The sequence below is a fragment of the Balaenoptera borealis genome (assembly GCF_965194805.1).
Source record: "Balaenoptera borealis genome assembly, chromosome: 1".
Classification (NCBI taxonomy): Eukaryota; Metazoa; Chordata; class Mammalia; order Artiodactyla; family Balaenopteridae; genus Balaenoptera; species Balaenoptera borealis.
This window is the reverse complement of record NC_138860.1, coordinates 154,126,106-154,149,751: the sequence shown is the minus strand read 5'-3', so window position 1 is coordinate 154,149,751 and position 23,646 is coordinate 154,126,106. Positions and strand designations below refer to the sequence as shown.

Below are 23,646 nucleotides of genomic sequence, written 5' to 3'. Positions count from 1 at the left end.
CTGTTTCCTTCTCAGGGAGCAACACCTGCTTCATAGGGTTGCTGTGAGGATTACATGTAAAACAAAGCAACCTGGAGTGCAGGGCCTGGAGCTGAGCAGGCACTCAGCTAGGGCAGAGAAGCAGCAGCAGCAGTAGTAGTAGTAATAGTAGCAGCAGTAGTAACAGCAGCACCAATTGTAATAGCGGTAGCAGTAGTAGTAGCAGTAATAGTAGTAGTAGCAGTGGTAGTAGCAGATTAATAATAATAATAGTAGCAGTAGCAGCATCAGCACCAATAGTGATAGTGGAAGCAGTAGTAGTAGCAGCAGAAATAGTAGTAGTAGAATAGCAGTAGTAGTCATAGCGTCACCAATAGTAGTAGTGGTAGCAGCAGTAGTAGTAGTAGAATAGCAGTAGTAGTCATAGCGTCACCAATAGTAGTAGTGGTAGCAGCAGTAGTAGTAGTAGAATAGCAGTAGTAGTCATAGTGGCACCAATAGTAGTAGTGGTAGCAGCAGTAGTAGTAGTAGAATAGCAGTAGTAGTCATAGTGGCACCAATAGTAGTAGTGGTAGCAGCAGTAGTAGTAGTAGAATAGCAGTAGTAGTCATAGCGTCACCAATAGTAGTAGTGGTAGCAGCAGTAGTAGTAGTAGAATAGCAGTAGTAGTCATAGCGTCACCAATAGTAGTAGTGGTAGCAGCAGTAGTAGTAGTAGAATAGCAGTAGTAGTCATAGTGGCACCAATAGTAGTAGTGGTAGCAGCAGTAGTAGTAGTAGAATAGCAGTAGTAGTCATAGCGGCACCAATAGTAGTAGTGGTAGCAGCAGTAGTAGTAGCAGTAATAGTAGTAGAAGAATAGCAGTAGTAGTCAGAGCGGCACCAATAGTAGTAGTGGTAGCAGCAGTAGTAGTAGCAGTAATAGTAGTAGAAGAATAGCAGTAGTAGTCAGAGCGGCACCAATAGTAGTAGTGGTAGCAGCAGTAGTAGTAGCAGTAATAGTAGTAGAAGAATAGCAGTAGTAGTCAGAGCGGCACCAATAGTAGTAGTGGTAGCAGCAGTAGTAGTAGCAGTAATAGTAGTAGTAGAATAGCAGTAGTAGTCATAGCGGCACCAATAGTGGTAGTGGTAGCAGCAGTAGTAGTAGTAGTGGTGCTGACGGTGCTTGTGGTGGTGGTAGTAGTAGTAGCAGCACCAGCAGTAGTAGCAGTAGCCACAGGAGCAGCAACGATAGTTGTTTTTATGGTTATAAGAAAAATGATCTAATTGCCTTGGGCTCTAAAAGTGAATTTGGCCTTCCAGAAAAAACTGGACATGAAGTATTGGGTTGGCCAAAAAGTTCGTTTGGGTTTTCCTTATACTGTCATTATTCTACTTCATAAAAATAGTCTGAGCAAAATTCACTGAGCTTAATCCTTTGGAGCTATGATAAATCAAAAAAACTTTTTGGCCAACCCAATGAATCTATCTCCTCCATCTGTCCTGTGAGAGTGGAGCCTTGAAGACCACCCAGGACTTCCGACCGCAAGTCCAAAGCCCTCTACCATGCATGCTGCCTTGCATGTGGAGTTGGAATTTAGTTCTGGAGGTAAGGGGAGCTATGGATGAAGTCTGAGCAGTGGAATGTCTCAGAGGGGTCAGTGCTTTGGGAAGATAGATCTGTAATTAGGATCCAGTTATTAAGATAAGCTCAGAATGCAATTTTGGATTTAAGATTTGTCCATTCTTTTGTTCTGCTACATTAACTGAGTGCCTCTGATATGTCTGGAGCTGTGTTGGGTGCTATGAGAAGTATGGAGATGAATGAAACCTAGTTTCTGCTCTCAGAAATTAAATGATAATGAAGGAGGTGACTATCATCTCAGTGAAGTAATTGATAAATAGATAAATCAGCAAAGTGCTAGGGGACACAGGAAAAGGAAGCAATTCATTACAACTCTGCGACTGGGGAGGATGATGTGGAGTTGGAATACCTGAGCTAAGTCTTGAAGGATGAGAAGGATTTTCTTTAGTTAAGAAGAGTGGAGATGGTAGATGGATATGAGAAACGCTGAGCAAGCAGAACCAGCAGGAGGTGGCAGGCGATCGGCAGGGAGGTGAGAAAGACACAAAAGTGGCATGATATCCAAGCTCTTGGCTCAGACGACTGATCTGAAAGAGGTGCCATAAACATGGGGTCACATTTTATAGAGATCGTGGATGCTCCTTTGGAGAGAGGGAGAATAGATTAGAGGAGAGCATCGGGAGGCAGGGAGGTCAAGGAGAGGCTGTTCCAGCAACCCAGGAAGGACACGATGGTGGGAGTGAAGAGAAGGAAGAGCACGGAAAAGGCAGAGGAAGGAGAATGCGCAACAATCCTGCCAGTAAGTATTATGTCCCCATTTTAAAGATGAGGAAAGTAAACTCTGCTTTAAATGATTCACAAGACAACAATAACAAGCGGTGGAGTTGACATGAAAACTCAGGACTATCTGACTCCAAAGTCATGCCATTATATGGCTCGAAGGCAGACGCATCACAGAGGCAGAAGCAATGAGCCTTGGTGACTGGCTGGCTGTGTGGAGAGAGGAAGGGACGGGAGTTAAGACAAGGGCAAGGTTTCCAGCCTGGGCAACAAGGCGGGAAAAGAAGACACTAACCAAGACAGCTGGTGACAGAGAGAGAAGCAGGTTTGGATTTAAGGCTGACATGGGGGCAGCCAAAAAGAAACTTGAGGTCTTTGGGGAACAAGTGAATTTTAAGCATTAAAACAGGTGGCATAGGAGTGACTTCCTGAATTGTTCAGCTTAGTGGTGAGGTTTGGGGTTGACCACAGAGGCAGTGGGACGTGGCAGAGTCAAGCGTGTACCCAGGTCCTGTTCTAGTTATTTACGAGCTGTGGACTATGGGCAAGGGACTTCATTACACCGATACCAGTTTCTTCTTTCTGAAAAATGGGGAAAATAAGCCCTGTCCAGCATGCACGCTGAGTTTGATGAGAGCACATAGAGTTAATACAGATGAGTGCTGCAGGGAAATCCTGAGTTTCAGCTAGCAGAGTGTATTGGTATGATAGCTTCACAGAGATGACCCTGGAGACATTGTAGGGTCAAAAATAGCAGAGAAAGAGCCTCTTATAAATCTTACTAAGATTTGTTTGTTGTTATTTTAATAAAACTGGTATCTTGCAGAACCTCTAGGCCCCTCTCTTTTTAGTCTTGTCAGTTCTGCCTCAATTCAGTCTAGGAGAACGCTGTGTTCAGTGCTGTCTTCCCACCTGTCTGAGCCCCCAACTTACAAATAGACTGGTCCCTCTGTGTGACTGTCATTTTGCTAGATACTTCTCTCATTCCTGTCCTCAGGGGGGCAGTTTATACTTCTGTCTGCACTTCATTTGGGAGTAAGAAAAGCTTTGGCTTCAAGGAAAGGGGATTCCAATCCTGGCAAGTTAAAGGTGGAGGTTGGGGAGAGAGTTCTACTCTATGCCAGGTATTTTAGAGATGTTATTATATTTTGAAAACAGCTTTATTGAGGTATAATAGATATACAAAAAACTGTATATATTTATTGTTTACAATTTGACAAGTTTGGCCATAGGCAGATTAGGTATCTGCCTATGCTGCCATCATCATAGTCAAGGTAACAGACATATCCACCACCTCCAAACATTTCCTTGTTTTTTTTCTGTCTTCTGTTTGTTTTGTTGTTGTTGTTGTTATCAGAACACTTAACATGAGATCTACCCTCTTAACAAATGTTTCAGTGCACAATACATTACTAACTAGAGACACTGTGTTGTACATAGATGTCATTATAGTTAATTTTCACAATAACTGTGGGAGGTAGGTATTATCATTCCCATTTTACAGATGTGGATCCTGAAGCTTAAAGAGGTTAAATTCTTTGCCCAAAGCCATGCAGCTAGTTAATGGAAGAACTAGGATTCACATTTCAGTTTACCTGACTCTTTCAGCCCAGGCTGTCCCTATTATGTTATAATGTCTCCCCTATTCTGTCTGCCCTGGTACCCCAGTGACGGAGCTGAGCCACAAGGGAAAGGACCTCTAATCTTGGTGCCCTTATAGTGCTCAGGAGGCAGGACTCAAAGAAAATATCTGAACAAAAATTGACGGACACAGTGGGCTCAGCTCACACACTGAGGAGGGAATGACACAACACTTGAACTAGATTAGCTTCCTGGGGTCATTAACCCAGAAGGTGCCAGGATGGGCCCGGTAACAACTACCTTGCTGAGCTTCCAGGAATCCTGGAAGATCTAGAAGCTTTTGCATGTCAAGTGATAAATGAAACCCTACCCTGTTGGAGTGCCCAGCAGGGACTCAGACAGGTGTGTGGGAATGAGAGATGGGAAGAAGGCAGGGTTTCATCAGCAGGTGCTAACAAGTTCCTGAAATCTTGACACATACACTCAGCCTGGAAACTTACTTTCTGCTTTTTTCTTTTTTTTAAAATGGCATCAGTACAGTTTAATAGAATATTGATTTATTGCAAGGTACGACGTACAGTGACATGCCATTCTTTTGTCTGTGTGAGCTTCATTAGTGGGGAGAGCAACGGTTGAATGTTGCTCTTGTACCTTTATTTCTTCAAAATTCAATCTCTGATTCAGTTTTTTCATACACCTAGCTGCCAGACTGGGTCAGAGCAGGGTTACATCAGTGAGCAACTGTTAGAAGCAACCATTACACGTGAAGAGAGGGTCCAAGAGAAAGGAGGTGAAAACCTAGAAATTCCTCTAGGATTTGGATCAAGTAAGTATAACTAGCCAAACTTTACAATACATTATGAAAGGATTTGGCCTGATTTTTTCCTGTTTTGGCCTGATTTTACCTGGAAGCTAAGGGAGAAGGTCCCGTGTAGGGTAGTGGGAAGGGAGCTGGGTTTGAATCCATGTTCTCACTAGCCATATGAATGCAAACAAAGTATTTTACCTTTAGGTGTCTTCATTTTCTCACCTGAGAAATGAGAAAATGATACTTATCACAAGAAGCCATCAGGAGTATCAAATGAGGCAATGGATGCAAAGGCATCTGGCACAATGCCAGGCACACAGTAAATCTTCAAAAATATTTATGAATTGAATTGATGCTCCACAAATGTTAACCACTCCAGATTTCCATACTTGGCACTGCACTCACTACTTAGGAAAATGAGTTGGGCTCCTCTTAGGCAAGTTTCAGGTGTGTCATTGAATTACAGTGAAAGGACAGAAGCTCATCCTGTGCCCCTCCCCCACTCAGAGGCAACTGGGAGAGTAGCTGAAGGCCTCCTGCTGCTGCAGCAGAAACAGCAGCAGCAAAGCAAACATCATCAGAGGCAGGTGACCCAGCCTCTACTGTGGGCTTCAGCACAAAGAATCTGGGTGGCCTCCGGCTTGTGGCTTCTCTGCCACAGCTGTCTCTGAGCCTGTGGACTAATGCAGAGCAAAACTGGCACTGTTTATGGAGATTTGTGTGAGAGCCAGGTAGAGGCTCAGCGTGTCCCTTCACTCTCCTCCCCTCCTTTTTGCATAGTTGTCTCACTCTCCTTAGTACACTGGTTTGGTAGCCGGTTCTACCCACTGTGGCTCTATCCTGAGAAGGAAGTGAGCAGACAAGATGAGAGGCTAGAGCGCCCCCTGCTGGGGCTGGGTGGGCTGGTAGCTTCTAGCCAGTTCACCTGCCGGCTTGGTGCTGTCCTCCATCTCAGTGCTGAAACTCTTCCCCTCTGTACCTGAGACTGTTAGGTATAACCTGGCCTAAGAAAGCTAGGGAGCTGCTGATGAGGTTGAGGCCACAGGGAAGTCCACTGGCAACCCCTGGCCCCTTACCCTTAGCCTCCCTGCTTTGCCAATGTGGAGAAGCAGGCAGCCCTTTTGCAAACACATCCTACAGTCTGCCTTATAGCCATGTATTTTTCCCTCATAAGGATTGCTGAATGTTAGCAGGGTCCATATTCTGTAATTCAGAGACATCTAATGTCACTTGTTTAGTGTTAAATGTTACCTTTTGTGCTGTACACTCCATTGTCTGACATCAGGAATGTAACTCCCATCTCATGTCGTTTCTCTCCAGAGTTAGAGAATAGGAGGTGATGCCACTGAGCCTCCAGCATCCCCCGAGAGTTCCTCCAGATGCTCAGTCAGATTCTGCTTGCATACCTCTACTGCCGGGGAACTCAGTGTCTCTCAACGGAGCCCATCCAATGGTTGACAATTCTATTCACTAGAAGGTTTTCCTCATGTCTGAGCTGAAATTTGTCTTACTGAGACTACCTCCCTGGATTTGGTTCTTACTTTTGGCAACATAGAACAAGTTTGTTTTTTTGGACAAAAAGAATGTCCAAGATGTTTTCTTCAACTTTTTAGAGATTGCGATCTTGCTTTCCTACCCCCGCTCCCTCTTATTTTTCATCTCAGGGATAAACAGCTCCAGTCTTCTCATCTGTTTCCAATGGGAAATGATTTGCAGACACCTCACCATCCTGGTCACATTCCAAATAACAGCTATCATTTATTGAGCACCTTTGCTGACACTCCCCATACCTAAGTTCATCAAACCCACATAACTACTGTAATGAGGTAGACATAACTATCCCCATCTTACAGGAAACTAAGATTCAGAGAGGTTAAATAACTTACCCAAGATCACACAAATATTAAGAGACAGAACCAAGGTTTGAATGCAGAATTAGGACTTAGAGTTGCCTGGCTCCAAATTTTTGCTCTGAAACCACTAGCATGCCTGAGCTTATAAAGCCTGTGATCTAATTAATCAACACAGTTTTTAAAAAGTGGGTCTGTAACTGAGGATATTCTATTGATAAAAAGTTGATGAAAGTAAATGATTTTCTACGTCAATGAAGATGCGCTAAAATGGATATCAGTTTACTCCCAGTAAAATGTAAATTGGAAATGTACTATGCCATCATTTAATATGCAGTATAAATCTATAAAATGATCACCTTAGCACCAAAAAAAAGGGGGGCCTAAATATGGTCACGTTATGGAAGCAGTCTGACCAGGGAAAAGTAGATCTGCACTATCATCTCTGATTTTATGCGATCTGCCTCTATTTATGCCTTCTCAAGAGATGCGCTCGTTTCTGAAAGCTCTGCCACACTGTTGGCTCGTGTTGAGACGGTTGCATTCAAATAAACTCCCCAGGACTCTGCTGCAGGAACTGCTGGAAAGTCAAGCCTTGACTGTTCTTCCTTATCTTGATGACAGAGTCCCTGACAGCAAAGTGAGGGTTACACCAAATTGGGTCAACTGGCTGGTTCTTGAGGGAATGAGAGACCTAGAAGGAAAGGTGCCAAGAACGCACAGAGGAACAGAGGAGCTGCATAAAGCACTTTATTTGTGTTCTTCTGGGCAACAAGAACCCAGGGGAGAAGCTGTATATACAACACAACATTTGTAGCTGACTAACATATGGTTCTTTGTTTTCATTTCTGAAAAGCAATAAGCAAAGGGAGAATAAGCTTTGCTCTCAATTTTTGCAACAAAGTTTGAAAATCTCCAACCCAAAACAAAAGAATGCTAAACTGAAGCTTTGTGCTAAAGGCCCTATCTCCCTTGAGCCTCCCTTCCTCTCCCTGTCTCCTAATCCTCATTTCCGGGAGGTCATTTTAATTAGCAGGCTGTCATGGTGACTCAGCCTGCTGCTTCACAGACAGGAAGGGAGCCGACTCCCCTGGACCCATTCATCATGCAAAGGCACTTTACTCTGTAGAAAAATGCACAATATCGAGCTTGTTCCACCTTGGGAATTGCCCCTGCTGTTGTTTTGTTTTATCATCCCTACCTGCCTCAGAGTGCATCCTTTTGTCTTTTGCATCTCCTGTCCCTGGCGGTCTGCCTCCTCCCCCCTGCTGCAGATTTTCCATTTCCTTGTCTTCAGTGGTCAGGTTTGATCTCAGACACCAAGATCTAGAGATCTTAACCAAGACAGACCTTTTGGAATGTGTGGCTAATACTTTTTGTTTTAGGAGCTAAAGTTTCAATGAAACGACCCAGGTCATTGGGACATAGCTCTGAGAGCAGTTTTCTGAAGTTGCATGCTGGGGTTTAGGGGAGTCAGGGAGCATGCAGCTCATAAATTAACCGTATGTCTAAGACCATCGTGATCTCAAAAATTCTGTCCCATTGTTCCCAACAGTGCATTTGTCTTCTCGGCGTATGTGTTGTTGCTATTGTTCTGGGTCAGCAAATGTGGACACTGCATTTCTAAAAGCGAAAACAACTGTAGCCTAATCTAAAAGGCAAACATCTGTAGTAACTGCACAACTTAGAACAGTAAAGGGGCTGGAAAGCACTGACCTGAGAAGGGATGTGTGGGTTTTCTCTTCCTGTGAGGGTCTCTATGTTGTGGAAAATAGCATCTGTACTCATCTGGTTTGAATCTTCTATTTTGTTCCTAAGCCTGAAGCTGAAGGCTCATAATTGATTTTCCACTGGTAAAAGGGAAAATCGATGATGAAATGTCTCATGTTTTCCCTTCCTTTTCACTAGCTTATACATTATCTCACAGCCATTATCTTGGAAACTAGAGAAGGGTGATTAATTTCATGCCCCAGCAGAAAATGCACGCTCCTGCCACCACAAGACCTCCCCGGACTCCACGTCCTTAAAAAGAGTTTGAAGGGTCTTTGTGGTTCACTGAGCTCTTCTTGCCCCCTTTGCTGTTGGGGTGATTGCTGGTTGGGCCCCGCAGGAGTGGGTGCTTGTAGGGAGGGGGTTTTTCTTTCCTGCAAAGGGGGAGATAACAGAAAGAGAGAAGAAAGACAGCACATGTACACGCTGTATTGCAGTCATTTGTGTGTATGTCTATCTCCCCCCACCGGACTGTGACCTCCTAGGAGCAGTGGCCTTGTCTTCCTCTTCTCTGCATCCCAGGAACCCAGCCCAGGGCCTGGTTCAAAGCAGGCAGCATGACTCAATGAATGACTGTTAGATGAATGGATGGATACGTTGTATCATTCTGGTTCTGGAGAAAACCTATCTGTCCTAGAGTTACAAGTCTTCCACATTTCCAACTTGATTCTAACTCATTCTATCCATTTCACGATGGGATGGGCATGAACCCATAGATGAATTGCAGCTTGGCAGATCCAGGGACCTCATTCCCTTCATAACCATCATGGGCTCCAGAGTTCCCTTTATATTTCTCAGTATAGCCTAATTATGGCATTTCACGGTGGGTCTGTCTCCCCTACAATCTTGGGGGCTCTCTGAAGGCAGAGATGTGTCTAGTTCATCTCTGTATCCCAGCACCCAGCACCCAATGCAATACCTTTAACACTACTCTTCAGCAATTATTCACTGTCTGTTCTGCTCACACACTAGGCTATGAGCTTCTGATGGGCACGGACCCAGTTTATCCAGTTTGCATTTTTCCTCATATGGGGCCTTGTTTGTTTGTTATGTTGTTGAGTAATAAATTGATGTGCCATTCATTCAAGCATTGGATTAAGATTTATTTGCAGCGGAAAGATTAGCCAATCCAGAAAGAACTGAACTGAATTCCCAGGTCAGCTATATATGAGAGGTACGACCTTGAGCAAGTTATTTAACTTCTCTGAGTTTCATTTACAAAACGAGAATAAAATATTCCAATCTTGGAGGGTGGTGTGAGGTTAAATGAGATAATATGAATAAACTCACCTAGCGTCTTCCTTTGCCTACTATAACTTACAAAGGCATGGTGCTAGGTGCTAGGTGCTAGGTGCTAGGTATGGTCCACTGTACTCTGGAGATGACAAAGGTGAGTCAGACATTGATGCTGTCCTCAGGCTGCTTACAGTTTAGTAGAGGAGACGGTTATACAAAATAATTACACAAAATAATAAATAATAAAGAACGACAATGCATGGAAGAAAATGGTAATGCCACAAATATGGGAAACTCTTGGGCTGTTTGATTTAGGATTCAAGATGTGATTCCTTATAACCCATGATGCTCTGACCCTGGAGTGTCATTTTCCTTCATTGCTGATGAGTCATGAATAAGGTAAAGACAGAACAGGTGGCAGCACACAAAAGGGACACCTTGCCCTAATGTAGCTCCTCCACCAGGAAGCCTCACTGTCTAAAATTCCACACTCATGAAGGACCTTGCTACATAGGAAGGCCATCTAGCATGGGTGAGATACATCTAGATCTTAGTACCCATCAACAGCCTGGAACATATGCTTGGAATGTTGTTTACAGGCGATGTTATCTTGAAGAAGTCCCTTTTTCCTCTAGCCTCTGTTTCTTCATTTCTAAAATAGTAGAGCCCATGTCCTTCCTGCATCATAGGCTCTGGTAAATGGGGTTGGGGAAGAGTTTTGCCAATTACAAGGTGCCATTCATATGTCACTGAGAGCGTGGGTCTTCACACCCAAAGGAAGCATGGGAAATAAGATGGGTTTGTTTCTTTGGGGGTGAAGCCCAGGTATGATCACAGGTGGGGCAGCCCCAGGCAGATGGTGTGCATGGGGAGAGGGTGTGTAGTGGCTGGGGAGGAGTGTGAACGTGCAGAATGACTCTGGGGCCATTACAGAGCCAAAGAGCACCTGCAGCTCTAGATGGGGGCACAGAGAGAGGCACTTGTAGGCAAGCATCTCACACCTGGGCCCCACAGAGCTGCTCCTTTTCCTATCGTGCCCTCCAGGCTCACCTCCTTTGGGAAGCTGACTCCCCAGAAAATAAGCCTCTCTCTTCCAGAGGCTTCTGCAGCACTCTGTGCCTAATCTCTTAGTACACCATTTTCTAGGGAGTTCTTTGCCCAGCTATTTATCTCACGGGACTGTGGGTTGGATGCATTTGATTTTTCTCTACAATTCCTGAGTGGTATGGAGTAGATGCTTGAAGGTTGTTTGATGAATTGAATGCATTTTTAGTCCCATCTTTATCACCTCTATTGCCCTAAACATCCTGGCCTGTCATTGCCTTAGAATGTGTCTTTTCAGGTTCAGCTCCCTGCCTTTTACACCCTTTCCCTCAACCTGGAATGCCCTCTCTCCTCTTTCTGTTTCATCCATTGGAATGCTACATGTCCTTTGAAACCAAGTTCAAGCCCCACTTCGTCCATGAAGCCTTCTTGGGCTACTCCTGCTGGCTGCCATATGTTTGCCAGATGGTGTGGGAGAGTAATTTCTGATTGGGTCTCACTTTTCACTATAACACGAAGGGGTTGAAGTAGATGATTCTTAGGGGTTTCTTCAGTTCTACCATTTTATAATTCATACATTTAGGGCTTATTTAGGACCTACTCTCAGCTAGGCTCTACACCTGGCACTAAGGATACAGGAGTGATAAAAATAATTCCTCAAGGAGCAGCCCATCTAGTGGAGGAGCCAGACATGCAAAGATGTTGTGACAATACACTGTGGGACATACCATGCACACGTGTGAGCAAAATGCAGTTCGGGATCCAGCAGGGAGGAAGGAGCTCTACCTCAGGTGGAGAGCAAGGACAAAAACACAAAGGTATGATATCTGGACTGGGCTTTGAAAGATAAGTTGGCATTTGTCATCTACAGACAGTAAGGGAGAACGTTCCAGAAAGAAGGAAAAGGATGAACATGGAGGTATGACTTGCTGACTGGGGTATAAAGTGGTAGAAAGCAGGTGGGGTGGAGAAGGTGCTCACAAGGGAAAGGTGTGTGCTAGGAGGCTGCATATGAAGTTTTAAATGTAGGCCAGGGCTTTGAACAGCCAGAAGAGGAACTGAAATGGGGAGCCATGGAAGGTTTTTTGAAAGAGGGCACAATCCGATAGGTGACTGAGCACGTTTATACATTGCTCAGCATTGTTTGTTATCTTTGCATGTGTACATGCTTTCTCCTCTGTGACTCTGAGCTCCTGATGGGCAAAAGTTATCTAAGTTCCCCCAGCATCCAGTGCAGGGCCTGCCACATGGTGGGCTCCAGTGTGACGCAGAGCTGATGACTCCCAGCCCCATGCCCCGCACGCATATCCAAACCCCAGCGTGGAGGCAGCCCACTGGCACTGAGCCTGAGGCCACCTCACACTTAGAGGCCCACCCTCCGTGCGCATGCTCTGTCTCCCCACAGAGGCTCACCCGGCCTGCTCATTTCCCCTGTCTAATTTGTATGCACCTCGATGGGGCATTTTGTGTCACTGTGGTCGAGATAAGCATGGGGTCTCAGCTCTGGTCATCAACGCCACGTCCCTGAGCCTGCACGCTCAGGCCCACACCCTGGCCTCCCCAGGGACCGTCCCCGAAGGGTGGCACAGCACCCAGGGATGCTGACAGGCTCCTACCAGCACACGGGTGGAAACTGACACAGTATAATTATCCATAGAGATGAGAGAAAACAAAGACTAATTTTGAGTCAAAACATATAATTTTCCTTTAAAACCAGAACTGCTCTTTCATGTATGTTATTTGATGCTTGGGTGGAAAATAATACAAAAATGGGGACGTATTCAAGTCCCAAATCAGAGCCTTGTATCCTCCTGAGATTCATTTTTTCAAGAACTGCTGACCAATTGAGAGCTAAGTGATATTCATAGTTTGATGAGGCAGAGATGTGGGGATGGAGAGAGTTTTTATTTTGTTTTTCTTAGGCGAAGAGTGGGCGCATTTACCACAAGTCCTCAAAGCTATGAACTTTGAGGAATGAGCTCTCCAGCTCTTCTCTAACGAGGGCTCCAAAGCTCAGGGAAATGAGGTCCCGTGAGCAGGGCCCTGAACTCCCCTGCATGCTTTAGACCCAGTTTCAGGGTCCCGCCTCCCCCATCTCAAAGAACTCTTTACTAACTGATGCTGAGAACACCAGGCTGGGGATGGTGGGGTCTGGCTCTAGGCATGGCTGTGACCAACCCTGTCTGCTTCCTGGGCCTCAACACCCCATCTGCATGATGATGATTGCTACTCTCCCTGGGTGTCAGCACCATTATACTGACAGTGCAACATTCAAGAACAAAGCGGGAAAGGATCAGGATAATTTTATTCAGGCTGACAGAGGACCTGAAAGAGACAATCCCCAAATTAACTTGTAAATGAGACTCTAACAATTCTTTTGAGTTTTATAGAGCTTTACATTTTTAAGAACATAACCAATGACTTCTAAGGATGAATTGAGCACCATCCTCTAGAGGTGAGCTCTTCAACGTCAGGGTCACACCTTAATCATTTACTCGTTCAAGCACCCCCTCTGCCCAGAGACTTGGCATAAAGTGTTGTTTTTCCTAAGTGAGTGAATGAAGGGATGTACACATGCACGCATGTTCAGTAGAGCCTAGGCACTGTGGGAGCACAGGGAAGAAACAGAGATGCTCCTTCTGAAGACTAATCCACCAGGATGGGGGTGAACAACCTGAGACAAAGTATGAGTCAGAGTACATTGCGATGCAGACTCCTTGTGGAGCTGGGACTCAAGAGGTGGGACTCCCGGCCTGATGGGACGTGGGTCCTGAGAGATCATCCAGCCCAACCAGAGAAGACCAGGGACTTGCCCCAGGCTGTGATGAGCTGTCTGAAAATCTGGGACTGCACCCCAGAAGCCAGAGGAGATGGAAACATTTATTGAGCACCTACTGGCTGTCAGGCAGTACACCACGCTTGTATCTAATTTTTAAAACCATCCTTATTACCCCCACTTTAGGTAGGAGGAGAAAGGTTTCATGAGGCCAGGGAACTTGCCTAACATCCCACAGCTAGCATGAGCTTGAGACAGAATTTGAACCCACACTGAGGTGGAGCTTGGCTGGGCTTCAGTCCAGCTTTAGAATCATAAACGCCTAGGATCAAATTCTGCCTCTGCCAAAATATCCTTGACCTCAGGCGATTCTCGTCACCTTTCTGAGCTTCCTTTTCCTCATTTGTAATATGAGGAGTAAATTGTCTAGGAGGACTGAATAAGACCATATACAAAAAGTACTTTGCTCAATAAATAGTAGTGATTAACACTGTGTTTTGTTAATAACAGGTAGGGAGGAAGGTGCATCAGGGCAAAAGCCCTGAGACAGCCAAGCATTTGGGCAAGGTCATGGGCAAGGTCAGTGGGAAGACTGGTCTGGCAGGAGCAGTAAGTTGGATATCGTCATGTCCTTCAAGGAAGCTGGACCACTAGGAGAGTAGGACATGAGGTCAAGAGGTAGGACGGGGCCAGCACATTCCAGATGCCGCCGGGTGTCACTGCCCAAATGCTCACTGGGCTCACCGCCAGCAGTCATGGGAACACCCAGCACTCTGGGCTCTGGTCCAGCCCTCAGGAAGGACACTCATCTCCTAACCTTCTTTCTTCACCAGCTCAAGAAATTGGTCCCAGTAGAGAACCTGAGGGGAAACTTCTCAGGGGTGTGTCTTCTCAGCCCTGAGCCTTTGCATCTTGACAGAAGGGGACTCTCATGTGCTCGGGGTACGTACGTGCCTGGCACTGTGCAGGGTGCAATAACACACATCTCTTAATAATCTTCTAAGTGAGCACCACTGTCCCCACTTTACAGATGAGGAAATTGAAGGAGCAGAGACCTTATGAGCCTAGACGACATAGGAGCTATCAGATGAAGTAGCATATGGAAACACCCAGACTAGCTTGGAGCAGTGACTGGACTCAGCCTCCCAGCAACTCCCATCCCTGTGGGTTCCCATGCTAGACCCAGAAATGTGACCAACCCCTCACTGTCTGACCCCACAATGATACTTCAACTCAGGAAATGTGCTGTTAAGCCCTTCTGCTCCATACACTCTCTGCGGCAGGGCCGATCTTCTTTCCCGTGACACAGATGGGAAACCGAGGGACAGAGAGAGGCTAAGGGAAGCTGCCCCTGAACAAGAAGCCGGTTAAGCAGGACGCAGGCCCCCGCCGCTCTGCTCAGCACTTACCTCAGCCTTGGCATGGGGATCGTCACTTTCTCGACCATGGGGTTCAGCCGGTAATAATCCAGAAACGTTCTCGCCACATTCCGCCCCAGCTTCATATCTGCAAGGGTGGGTGTTAAGGAGCAACTTTGGACTAGTAAGAAAAAGGATAACAGTAACAAAACAGTGTCACCACTCACTGTTCTAAGTGTTGTATGGACTGTCTTTTTTGATTTTCACGAAACCTTAAATATTATTGATAGATACTATTATTTTCCTCATTTTCCAGATGAGGAAACTGAGATGTGGAGAAGTCCAATAATTTGCCCAAGGTCACAGAACCGGGAAGGAGAGGAGCCAGGATATGGGTCTAGGTAGTCTTACCCCAAAGCCTGTGTTCAGACCTTTTAGAACCTACTTCATCCCTTTGGGAATCACTGGGCTTCCATGGTCTGCCTTCAGGTGGCTTGGGGTGGAGGCAGATAAGCAAGACCCAAGGGCAAGAGACCCTTTGTTGCATATAGACCAGGGCCTACTTGACTCTGGGGATTAGTCCTCTACCTTGGGAACCTTGGGAACAATGATAAAACCCTCTCACCCTAAACAGTATCCCCGTTCCACCTTGAAATCTACCAATTATGAATCCTTAGGGTAAGCGTTCGTGACCTGTTAAAGTACAAACTCCCTGGGGAGGGGAAAGGGGTCAATTCCATATTGACCATTCACATTTTAGTATAAATTAGCACAGCAATCATCTATTCAACAACATGGAGCATATGCTCTGTGCATTATCTATCATATCTCTGGGGCTTCACATGAGCTGTTTCCTCTCCCTGAAGTGTCTTCCCCTTCCCTTTGGCTAATTTTTAACTATCAATTCTCCAGTTAGGTGATGTCTCTTTAGTAAAGCCTCCCACAATACTCGTCTCCCAGGTCTATGATTGGTGCCCTTGCCCCCTACTTCCGTGGCTTCTGAACTGACTTCATTCAAAGCACTTATCTTTTATCTCATATCTCTCAGCTCTGAACGTCCAAGCCGTCACCAACTCTTACCCAAGGGACCTCCTATCTCTTCAGTTTCTCCAGGCCCCTGCTGTTCCCCTAGAAAAGGCCAGCACCATCTTTTCCTTGAATTGTGTCATCCTGTCCTAATGGCCTTCCTGCCATAAGAGTGCCTGCCTCTACTCCATTTTCTATAACGTTGCTGGTGGGGGTGGGGTGGGAGGGTAGTTATTCTAAAACGCAGATCTGACTACACCACCCAGCTGAGTAAAGCCCTTCAGTGGCTCCCAGTTGCCTTTAAAGTTCAAATTTTGGAACTTGATCTACCGGGTCCTTTGTAGTTAGGTCTCAGCTTTGTGCTTGTTGCCTCCCACCTTCCACCCCTCGACCTTCACACTCAAGTGATACTGAACTTCTTTTACCTCCAGACCTTTGTCCATTCCATTCCATCTTCCCAGACCACTCTCCCCTCTGCCCACAGGCCTTACAGGGCAGACTCCTTCTCAGCTTCCAGAAACCTCAGTTTAGCTGCCACTTCACTGGGTACATCTCAGCCATCATTCTACCCAGGCTCATGGAGGTAGACTAGCATCTGTGGAAGAGTTGAGTGAGTTCTCACCACTCTCTTCAAGACGTCTCCAAGCTGGGGTTGGATGTGGCCCCAGACATGAACACCAGCATTTATGGAGTTCCTGGCACCACACTGGCACTTTGCTTACATATGCATTTTAAAAAACCCAAGGAGGAAGGCATTTTTATCTCCCTTTTGCTCTGAGAGGTTAAGAAACTTGTCCAAAGCTATATAACTGGAAATGGTAGAGTCAAGACTCCAATTTGGGAGTGTCTGACTCCAGAACTGTGAGCTTTCCACCACTCTGGGCTGTTTCCCAACTTGAAGGCACCTTTTCTGTCAAGGGCTGAGTCATCCCAGGCCAGTGCCTGGTGGGAGAAGGAGAAACGCCAGACGAGTTGTTTAAGACAGTGAGACATGCCGCAGGCTTGCTGTGCTCTGGGGCTGCCACCTGCTTTCTTCCTCTGGCTGTGACCGACCTTCTCTGTCCCCTCCTTTAAAAAGTTCACAAGCTGGTGTCAAGCATGGGCTCTCAGACCAGCAGACCCTGGAGGCAGTCTCGCCACCAGGGCCTGCAGAAGTGGCTGGCTGCTTCAACCTAGCCAGGCTCTAGCTGGCTTGGGGAGACCAAATCACCATTGCGTGTGTCAACAGTAAGAGCTACAGGGCTTCCCTGGTGGCACAGTGGTTAAGAGTCCACCTGCCAATGCAGGGGACACGGGTTCGAGCCCTGGTCCGGGAAGATCCCACATGCTGTGGAGCAACTAAGCCCGTGAGCTACAACTACTGAGCCTGCGCTCTAGAGTCCGTGAGCCACAACTACTGAAGCCCACGTGCCACAACTACTGAAGCCCACATACCACAACTACTGATCCCGTGCACCTAGAGCCCATGCTCTGCAACAAGAGAAGCCACCGCAATGAGAAGCCCATGTGCCACAACGAAGAGTAGCCCTCACTCACCACAACTAGAGAAAGCCCGCACGCAGCAACGAAGACCCAGCGCAGCCAAAAATAAACAAACAAACAAACAAACAAAACAGTAAGAGCTACAGGGGCACAGAGTAAGGGAGAGGTTCCTGTGAACGGGGCTAAAAGACTGTAGTAGAAGTTTTGGAATCAAATGTACCTAATCCGAATCCGAATCCGAATCCTGGCTCGGCCACATGCTGTGTGGGGCAGATTGTACTTTCCAAAGATGTCTGCAACAATGTCTCCCATCTCACCTGTTATTCTATGATGTGACCCTGACACTCCCTCCACTGAGAGGTGGCGTCTGTATCCCCTCTCTCTGAAGCTGAGTGGGCTTTGTGACTCATTTGCCACCAAAGGAATGGCAGAAGTGACAGTGTGGGACTTCTGAGGAGAGGCCAGAAAAGCAGATATAACTTGCACCTTGCCTGCTCGAATGTTCCAGCTGGGGCCCTGAACTTCCAGGCAAGCTGTCTGACTGCCCTGAGGCCACCATGCTGTGAGGAAGCCCAAACTAGCCCGTGGAGGGGCTGCAGGGAGAGGCCCTGAGACTTCGTGGAGAGATTACTTTAGAGAGAGATTCCTGGCCAGCCCGCAGCAGCTCCTCCAGCACACCACCGCTCCAGCCACTGTCTCACTGCCACTGCATCAAAGATGCCAAGCTAAGAGTACTCAGGGGAGCCCTTCCCAAATTGCTGACCCACAGAAAACAAGAGAGGATAGCTGTGGTTTTAAACACTAAGTTTGGGGGAGACTCGTTACGCAGCAGAGGAGAACTGAAACACAGTGTGGCCTTGCAGAGGCTTTCCCATCTCCCTGAGCCCTCATTTCCTCACCTGTAAAATGTGAATAACAATGCCTGCCTCGCAGGATTATGGTGGTGAGGTATGCGACTAACACGTGGGTGCTGACTAAGTAAGTGCATGAATGGGGCCAGAGGGAAGTCTGAACCCTTCCTCCTGACCTGCAGTGAACTCCAGACTCACCCAGACTGGAAGCAATCCTAGGAGAGCTCCTTGGTAGTCAATACTCCTGGGCTCTACAAGGCGGAGGAGTTGGGCTGTTGCAGTAAAATGTCCCTCTGTGAGGTGCTGATCATTTTAGCAAGCTCTGTTTAAAAGACAGTGTTTTAAAGGTGGGAATTGTCAGGGACAACCGTCTTTCTCTTTCCAACAATATTACATATTTCCTAAGCCCTGAGAGCCTCACTCCAGATTATTTACTGCACTGGCCCTGCTGGAGTCAAGAAATGAGACGTGGGTGAGAGGAGTGAAGAGACTGACTGAACATTTTCAATTAAAACAAGCTGTCTTTGAACAAAGATTTAAGATCTAGGCAAGGAGAAAGCAATAGCTCTCTTGGCTGGAACCTTTTCCAATATACTGCAGAATTAAGAGACAAAAAAAATTGGGGTGAAAACTCCCAACTCTTCATTGCCAACAAAAACCTCAGAACAGCCTATAAGTTCAAAATGTCATCCTCCTCAGATTCTTCTGTAGCTCCCTGATGGGCTTCTCGCAGAGGGCAGGAACAGACAGCAGGTGGGATCTGGACCCTTGAATCAGAGAAGCAGGAGGGTTTGTCTGGTGTTGTCTGAAACTCAGACTGACTTGGTGACTTCTGCCCACAGCTGTTTTAAAGTAAAGGGTGGGCGTCAATAGCTCCAGCACTTGGTGGGACCCTTTAACAGGTAGTGAGGGCTGGGATATTCTCATTCATTCATTCATTTGTTCATTCATTCTAACATTCTGGGGGCTCCTCCCATGTGTGTACTGCCATGAAGAAGGGCAGAGATTGAGGTTAAAGAAGAATTAGACAAATTCTGTTTACAGTCTAGAAGAGGAAACTAACATGTCCCAACTAACCATACCAGCAAACAGGCTGTTCCATTCTCACCTTTACAAAAGCAACTACCATTTTTTTTTCCAGCATACCCTGTGCACCGTACAGTGTACATATTTACTGTCGATAATCCCCACCACACCCCTGCAAGGTCAAAGCACAATTCTACACATATTTTACAGGAAACTGAAAACAGCAGAGTTTGCATAATTGACCCAGAGCCTTGTGTCTCGAAAGTGATAGAGGTGGCATATGAACCTGAGTGTCTTTTATTTATTTATTTTGACATCTTTATTGGAGTACAATTGCTTTACAATAGTGTGTTAGTTTCTGCTTTATAAAAAAGTGAATCAGCTATACATACACATATATCCCCACATCTCCTCCCTCTTGCGTCTCCCTCCCACCCTCCCTATCCCACCCCTCTAGGTGGACACAAAGCACTGAGCTGATCTCCCTGTGCCATGTGGCTGTTTCCCACTAGCTATCTATTTTACATTTGGTAGTGTATATATGTCCATGCCAATCTCTCACTTTGTCCCAGCTTACCCTTCCCCCTCCACATGTCCTCAAGTCCATTCTCTATGTCTGCGTCTTTATTTCTGTCCTGCCCCTAGGTTCTTCAGAACCAATTTCTTTTTCTTTTTTTTTTAGATTCCATATATATGTGTTAGCATACGGTACATGTTTTTCTCTTTCTGACTTACTTCACTCTGTATGACAGGCTCTAGGTCCATCCACCTCACTAGAAAAAACTCAATTTCGTTTCTTTTTATGGCTGAGTAATATTCCATTGTATATATATGCCACATCTTCTTTATCCATTCATCTGTCGATGGACACTTAGGTTGCTTCCATGTCCTGTTTATTGTAAATAATGCTGCAATGAATATTGTGGTACATGACTTTTTTGAATTATGGTTTTCTCAGGGTATACGCCCAGTGGTGAAATTGCCGGGTCATTTGGTAGTTCTATTTTTAGTTTTTTAAGTAACCTCCATACTGTTCTGCATAGTGGCTGTATCAATTTACATTTCCACCAAAAGTGCAAGAGAGTTCCCTTTTCTCCACACCCTCTCCCGTATTTATTGTTTGTAGATTTTTTGATGATGGCCATTCTGACCGGTGTGTGGTGATACCTCATTGTAGTTTTGATTTGTATTTCTCTAATGATTAGTGGTGTTGAGCATCCTTTCATGTGTTTGTTGGCAATCTGTATATCTTCTTTGGAGAAATGTCTATTTAGGACTTCTGCCCATTTATGGTTTGGGTTGTTTGTTTTTTTGATATTGAGCTGCATGAGCTGCTTGTAAATTTTGGAGATTAATCCTTTGTCAGTTGCTTCATTTGCAAATATTTTCTCCCACTCTGAGGGTTGTCTTTTTGTCTTGTTTATTTTTTCCTTTGCTGTGCAAAAGCTTTTACGTTTCATTAGGTCCCATTTGTTTATTTTTGTTTTTATTTCCATTTTTCTAGGAGGTGGGTCAAAAAGGATCTTGCTGTGATTTATGTCATAGAATGTTCTGCCTATGATTTCCTCTAAGAGTTTTATAGTGTCTGGCCTTACATTTAGGTCTTTAATCCATATTGAGTTTATTTTTGTGTATGGTGTTAGGGAGTGTTCTAATTTCATTCTTTTACATGCAGCTGTCCAGTTTTCCCAGCACCACTTATTGAAGAAACTGTCTTTTCTCCATTGTATATACTTGCCTCCTTTATCAAAAATAAGGTGACCATATGTGCATGGGTTTATCTCTGCACTTTCTATCCTGTTCCCTTGATCTATATTTCTGTTTTTGTGCCAGTACCATACTGTCTTGATTACTGTAGCTTTGTAGTATAGTCTGAAGTCCAGGAGCCTGATTCCTCCAGCTCTGTTTTCCTTTCTCGAGATTGCTTTGGCTATTTGGGGTCTTTAGTGTTTACAAAGAAATTGTGAAAAATTTTTTTCTAGTACTGTGAAAAATACCATTGGTAGTTTGATAGGGATTGCATTGACTCTGTAGATTGCTTTGGGGACTATAGTCATTTTCACAATGTTGATTCTTCCAATCCAAGAACATGGTATAGCTCTCCATCTGTTTGCATTGTCTTTAATTTCTTTCATCAGTGTCTTATAGTTTTCTGCATACAGGTCTTTTGTCTCCTTAGGTAGGTTTATTCCTGGGTATTTTATTCTTTTTGTTGCAGTGGTAAATGGGAGTGTTTCCTTAATTTCTCTTTCAGATTTTTCATCATTAGTGTATAGGAATGCAAGAGATTTCTGTGCATTAATTTTGTATCCTGCTACTTTTCCAAATTCATTGATTAGCTCTAGTAGTTTTTTGGTAGCATCTTTAGAATTCTCTATGTATAGTATCATGTCATCTGCAAACAGTGACAGCTTTAATTCTTCTTTTCTGATTTGGATTCCTTTTATTTCCTTTTCTTCTCTGATTGCTGTGGCTAAAACTTCCAAAACTATGTTGAATACTAGTGGTGAGAGTGGACAACCTTGTCTTGTTCCTGATCTTAGAGGAAATGGTTTCAGTTTTTCACCATTGAGAATGATGTTGGCTGTGAGTTTGTCATATATGGCCTTTATTATGTTGAGGTAAGTTCCATCTATGCCTACTTTCTGGAGGATTTTTATCATAAATGGGTGTTGAATTTTGTCAAAAGATTTTTCTGCATCTATTGAGATGATCATATGGTTTTTATCATTCAGTTTTTTAATATGGTGTATCACGTTGATTGATTTGTGAATATTGAAGAATCCTTGCATTCCTGGGATAAACCCCACTTGATCATGTTGTATGATCCTTTTAATGTGCTGTTGGATTCTGTTTGCTAGTATTTTGGTTAGGATTTTTGCACCTATGTTCATCATTGGTATTGGCCTGTAGTTTTCTTTCTTTGTGGCATCTTTGTCTGGTTTTGGTATCAGGGTGATGGTGGCCTCGTAGAATGTGTTTGGGAGTGTTCCTCCCTCTGCTATATTTTGGAAGAGTTTGAGAAGAATAGGTGTTAGCTCTTCTCTAAATGTTTGATAGAATTCACCTGTGAAGCCATCTGGTCCTGGGCTTTTGTTTGTTGGAAGATTTTTAATCACAGTTTCAATTTCAGTGCTTGTGACTGGTCTGTTTATATTTTCTATTTCTTCCTGGTTCAGTCACAGAAGGTTATGCTTTTCTAAGAATTCATCCATTTCTTGCAGGTTGTCCATTTTATTGGCATATAGTTGCTTGTAGTAATCTCTCATGATCCTTTGTATTTCTGCAGTATCAGTTGTTACTTCTCCTTTTTCATTTCTATTTCTATTGATTTGAGTCTTCTCCCTTTTTCTGTTGATGAGTCTGGCTAATGGTTTATCAATTTCATTTATTTTCTCAAAGAAACAGCTTTTAGTTTTATTGATATTTGCTATCATTTCCTTCATTTCTTTTTCATTTATTTCTGATATGATCTTTATGATTTCATTCCTTCTGCTAACTTTGGGTTTTTTTGTTCTTTTTCCTCTAATTGCTTTAGGTGTAAGGTTAGGTTGTTTATTTGAGATGTTTCTTGTTTCTTGAGGTAGGATTGTATTGCTATAAACTTCCCTCTTAGAACTGCTTTTGCTCCATCCCATAGGTTTTGGGTTGTTGTGTTTTCATTGTCAGTTGTTTCTAGGTATTTTTTGATTTCCTCTTCGATTTCTTCAGTAATCTCTTGGTTATTTAGTACTGTGTTGTTTAGCTTCCATGTGTTTGTATTTTTTACAGATTTTTTCCTGTAATTGATATCTAGTCTCATAGCGTTGTGATCAGAAAAGATACTTGACACGATTTCAATTTTCTTAAATTTACCAAGGCTTGATTTGTGAGCCAAGATACGATCTATCCTGGAGAATGTTCTATGAGCACTTGAGAAGAAAGTGTATTCTGTTGTTTTTGGATGACATGTCCTATAAATATTAAGTCCATCTTGTTTAATGTATCAGTTAAATCTTGTGTTTCCTTATTTATTTTCATTTTGGATGATCTATCTTTTGGTGAAAGTGAGGTGTTAAAGTCCCCTACTATGATTGTGTAACTGTCGATTTCCCCTTTTATGGATGTTAGCATTTGTTTTATATATTTAGGTGCTCCTATGTTGGGTGCATAAATATTTACAATTGTTGTATCTTCTTGGATTTATCCCTTGATTATTATGTAGTGTCCTTCTTTGTCTCTTGTAATAGTCTTTATTTTAAAGCCTATTTTGTCTGCTATGAGAATTGCTACTCCTGCTTTCTTTTGATTTCCATTTGCATGGAATATTTTACTCCATCCCCTCACTTTCAGTCTGTATATGTCTCTCGGTCTGAAGTGGGTCTCTTGTAGACAGCATATACACCAGTCTTGTTTTTGTATCCATTCAGCCAGTCTATGTCTTTTGGTTGGAGCATTTAATCCATTTACATTTAAGGTAAATATTGATATGTATGTTCCTATTACCATTTTCTAAATTGTTTTGGGTTTGTTATTG

General features: G+C 44.3%; 1 protein-coding gene across 1 annotated transcript in view; it reads right to left on the bottom strand.

Annotated features, from left to right (window-relative positions):
• Positions 1-1,021: 1,021 nt before the first annotated feature.
• The window catches only part of AGBL4 (AGBL carboxypeptidase 4), a 1,392,661-nt gene continuing 1,370,036 nt past the window's right edge, over positions 1,022-23,646 (bottom strand). The window contains exons 12-13 of the mRNA XM_082372119.1: positions 14,797-14,893; positions 1,022-8,705 (exon numbers count right to left, since the gene is read on the bottom strand). Of these exons, the coding sequence (XP_082228245.1) occupies positions 8,585-8,705; positions 14,797-14,893 (218 nt within the window). The 3' untranslated portion in view covers positions 1,022-8,584. The remainder of the gene's footprint in view (positions 8,706-14,796; positions 14,894-23,646) is intronic.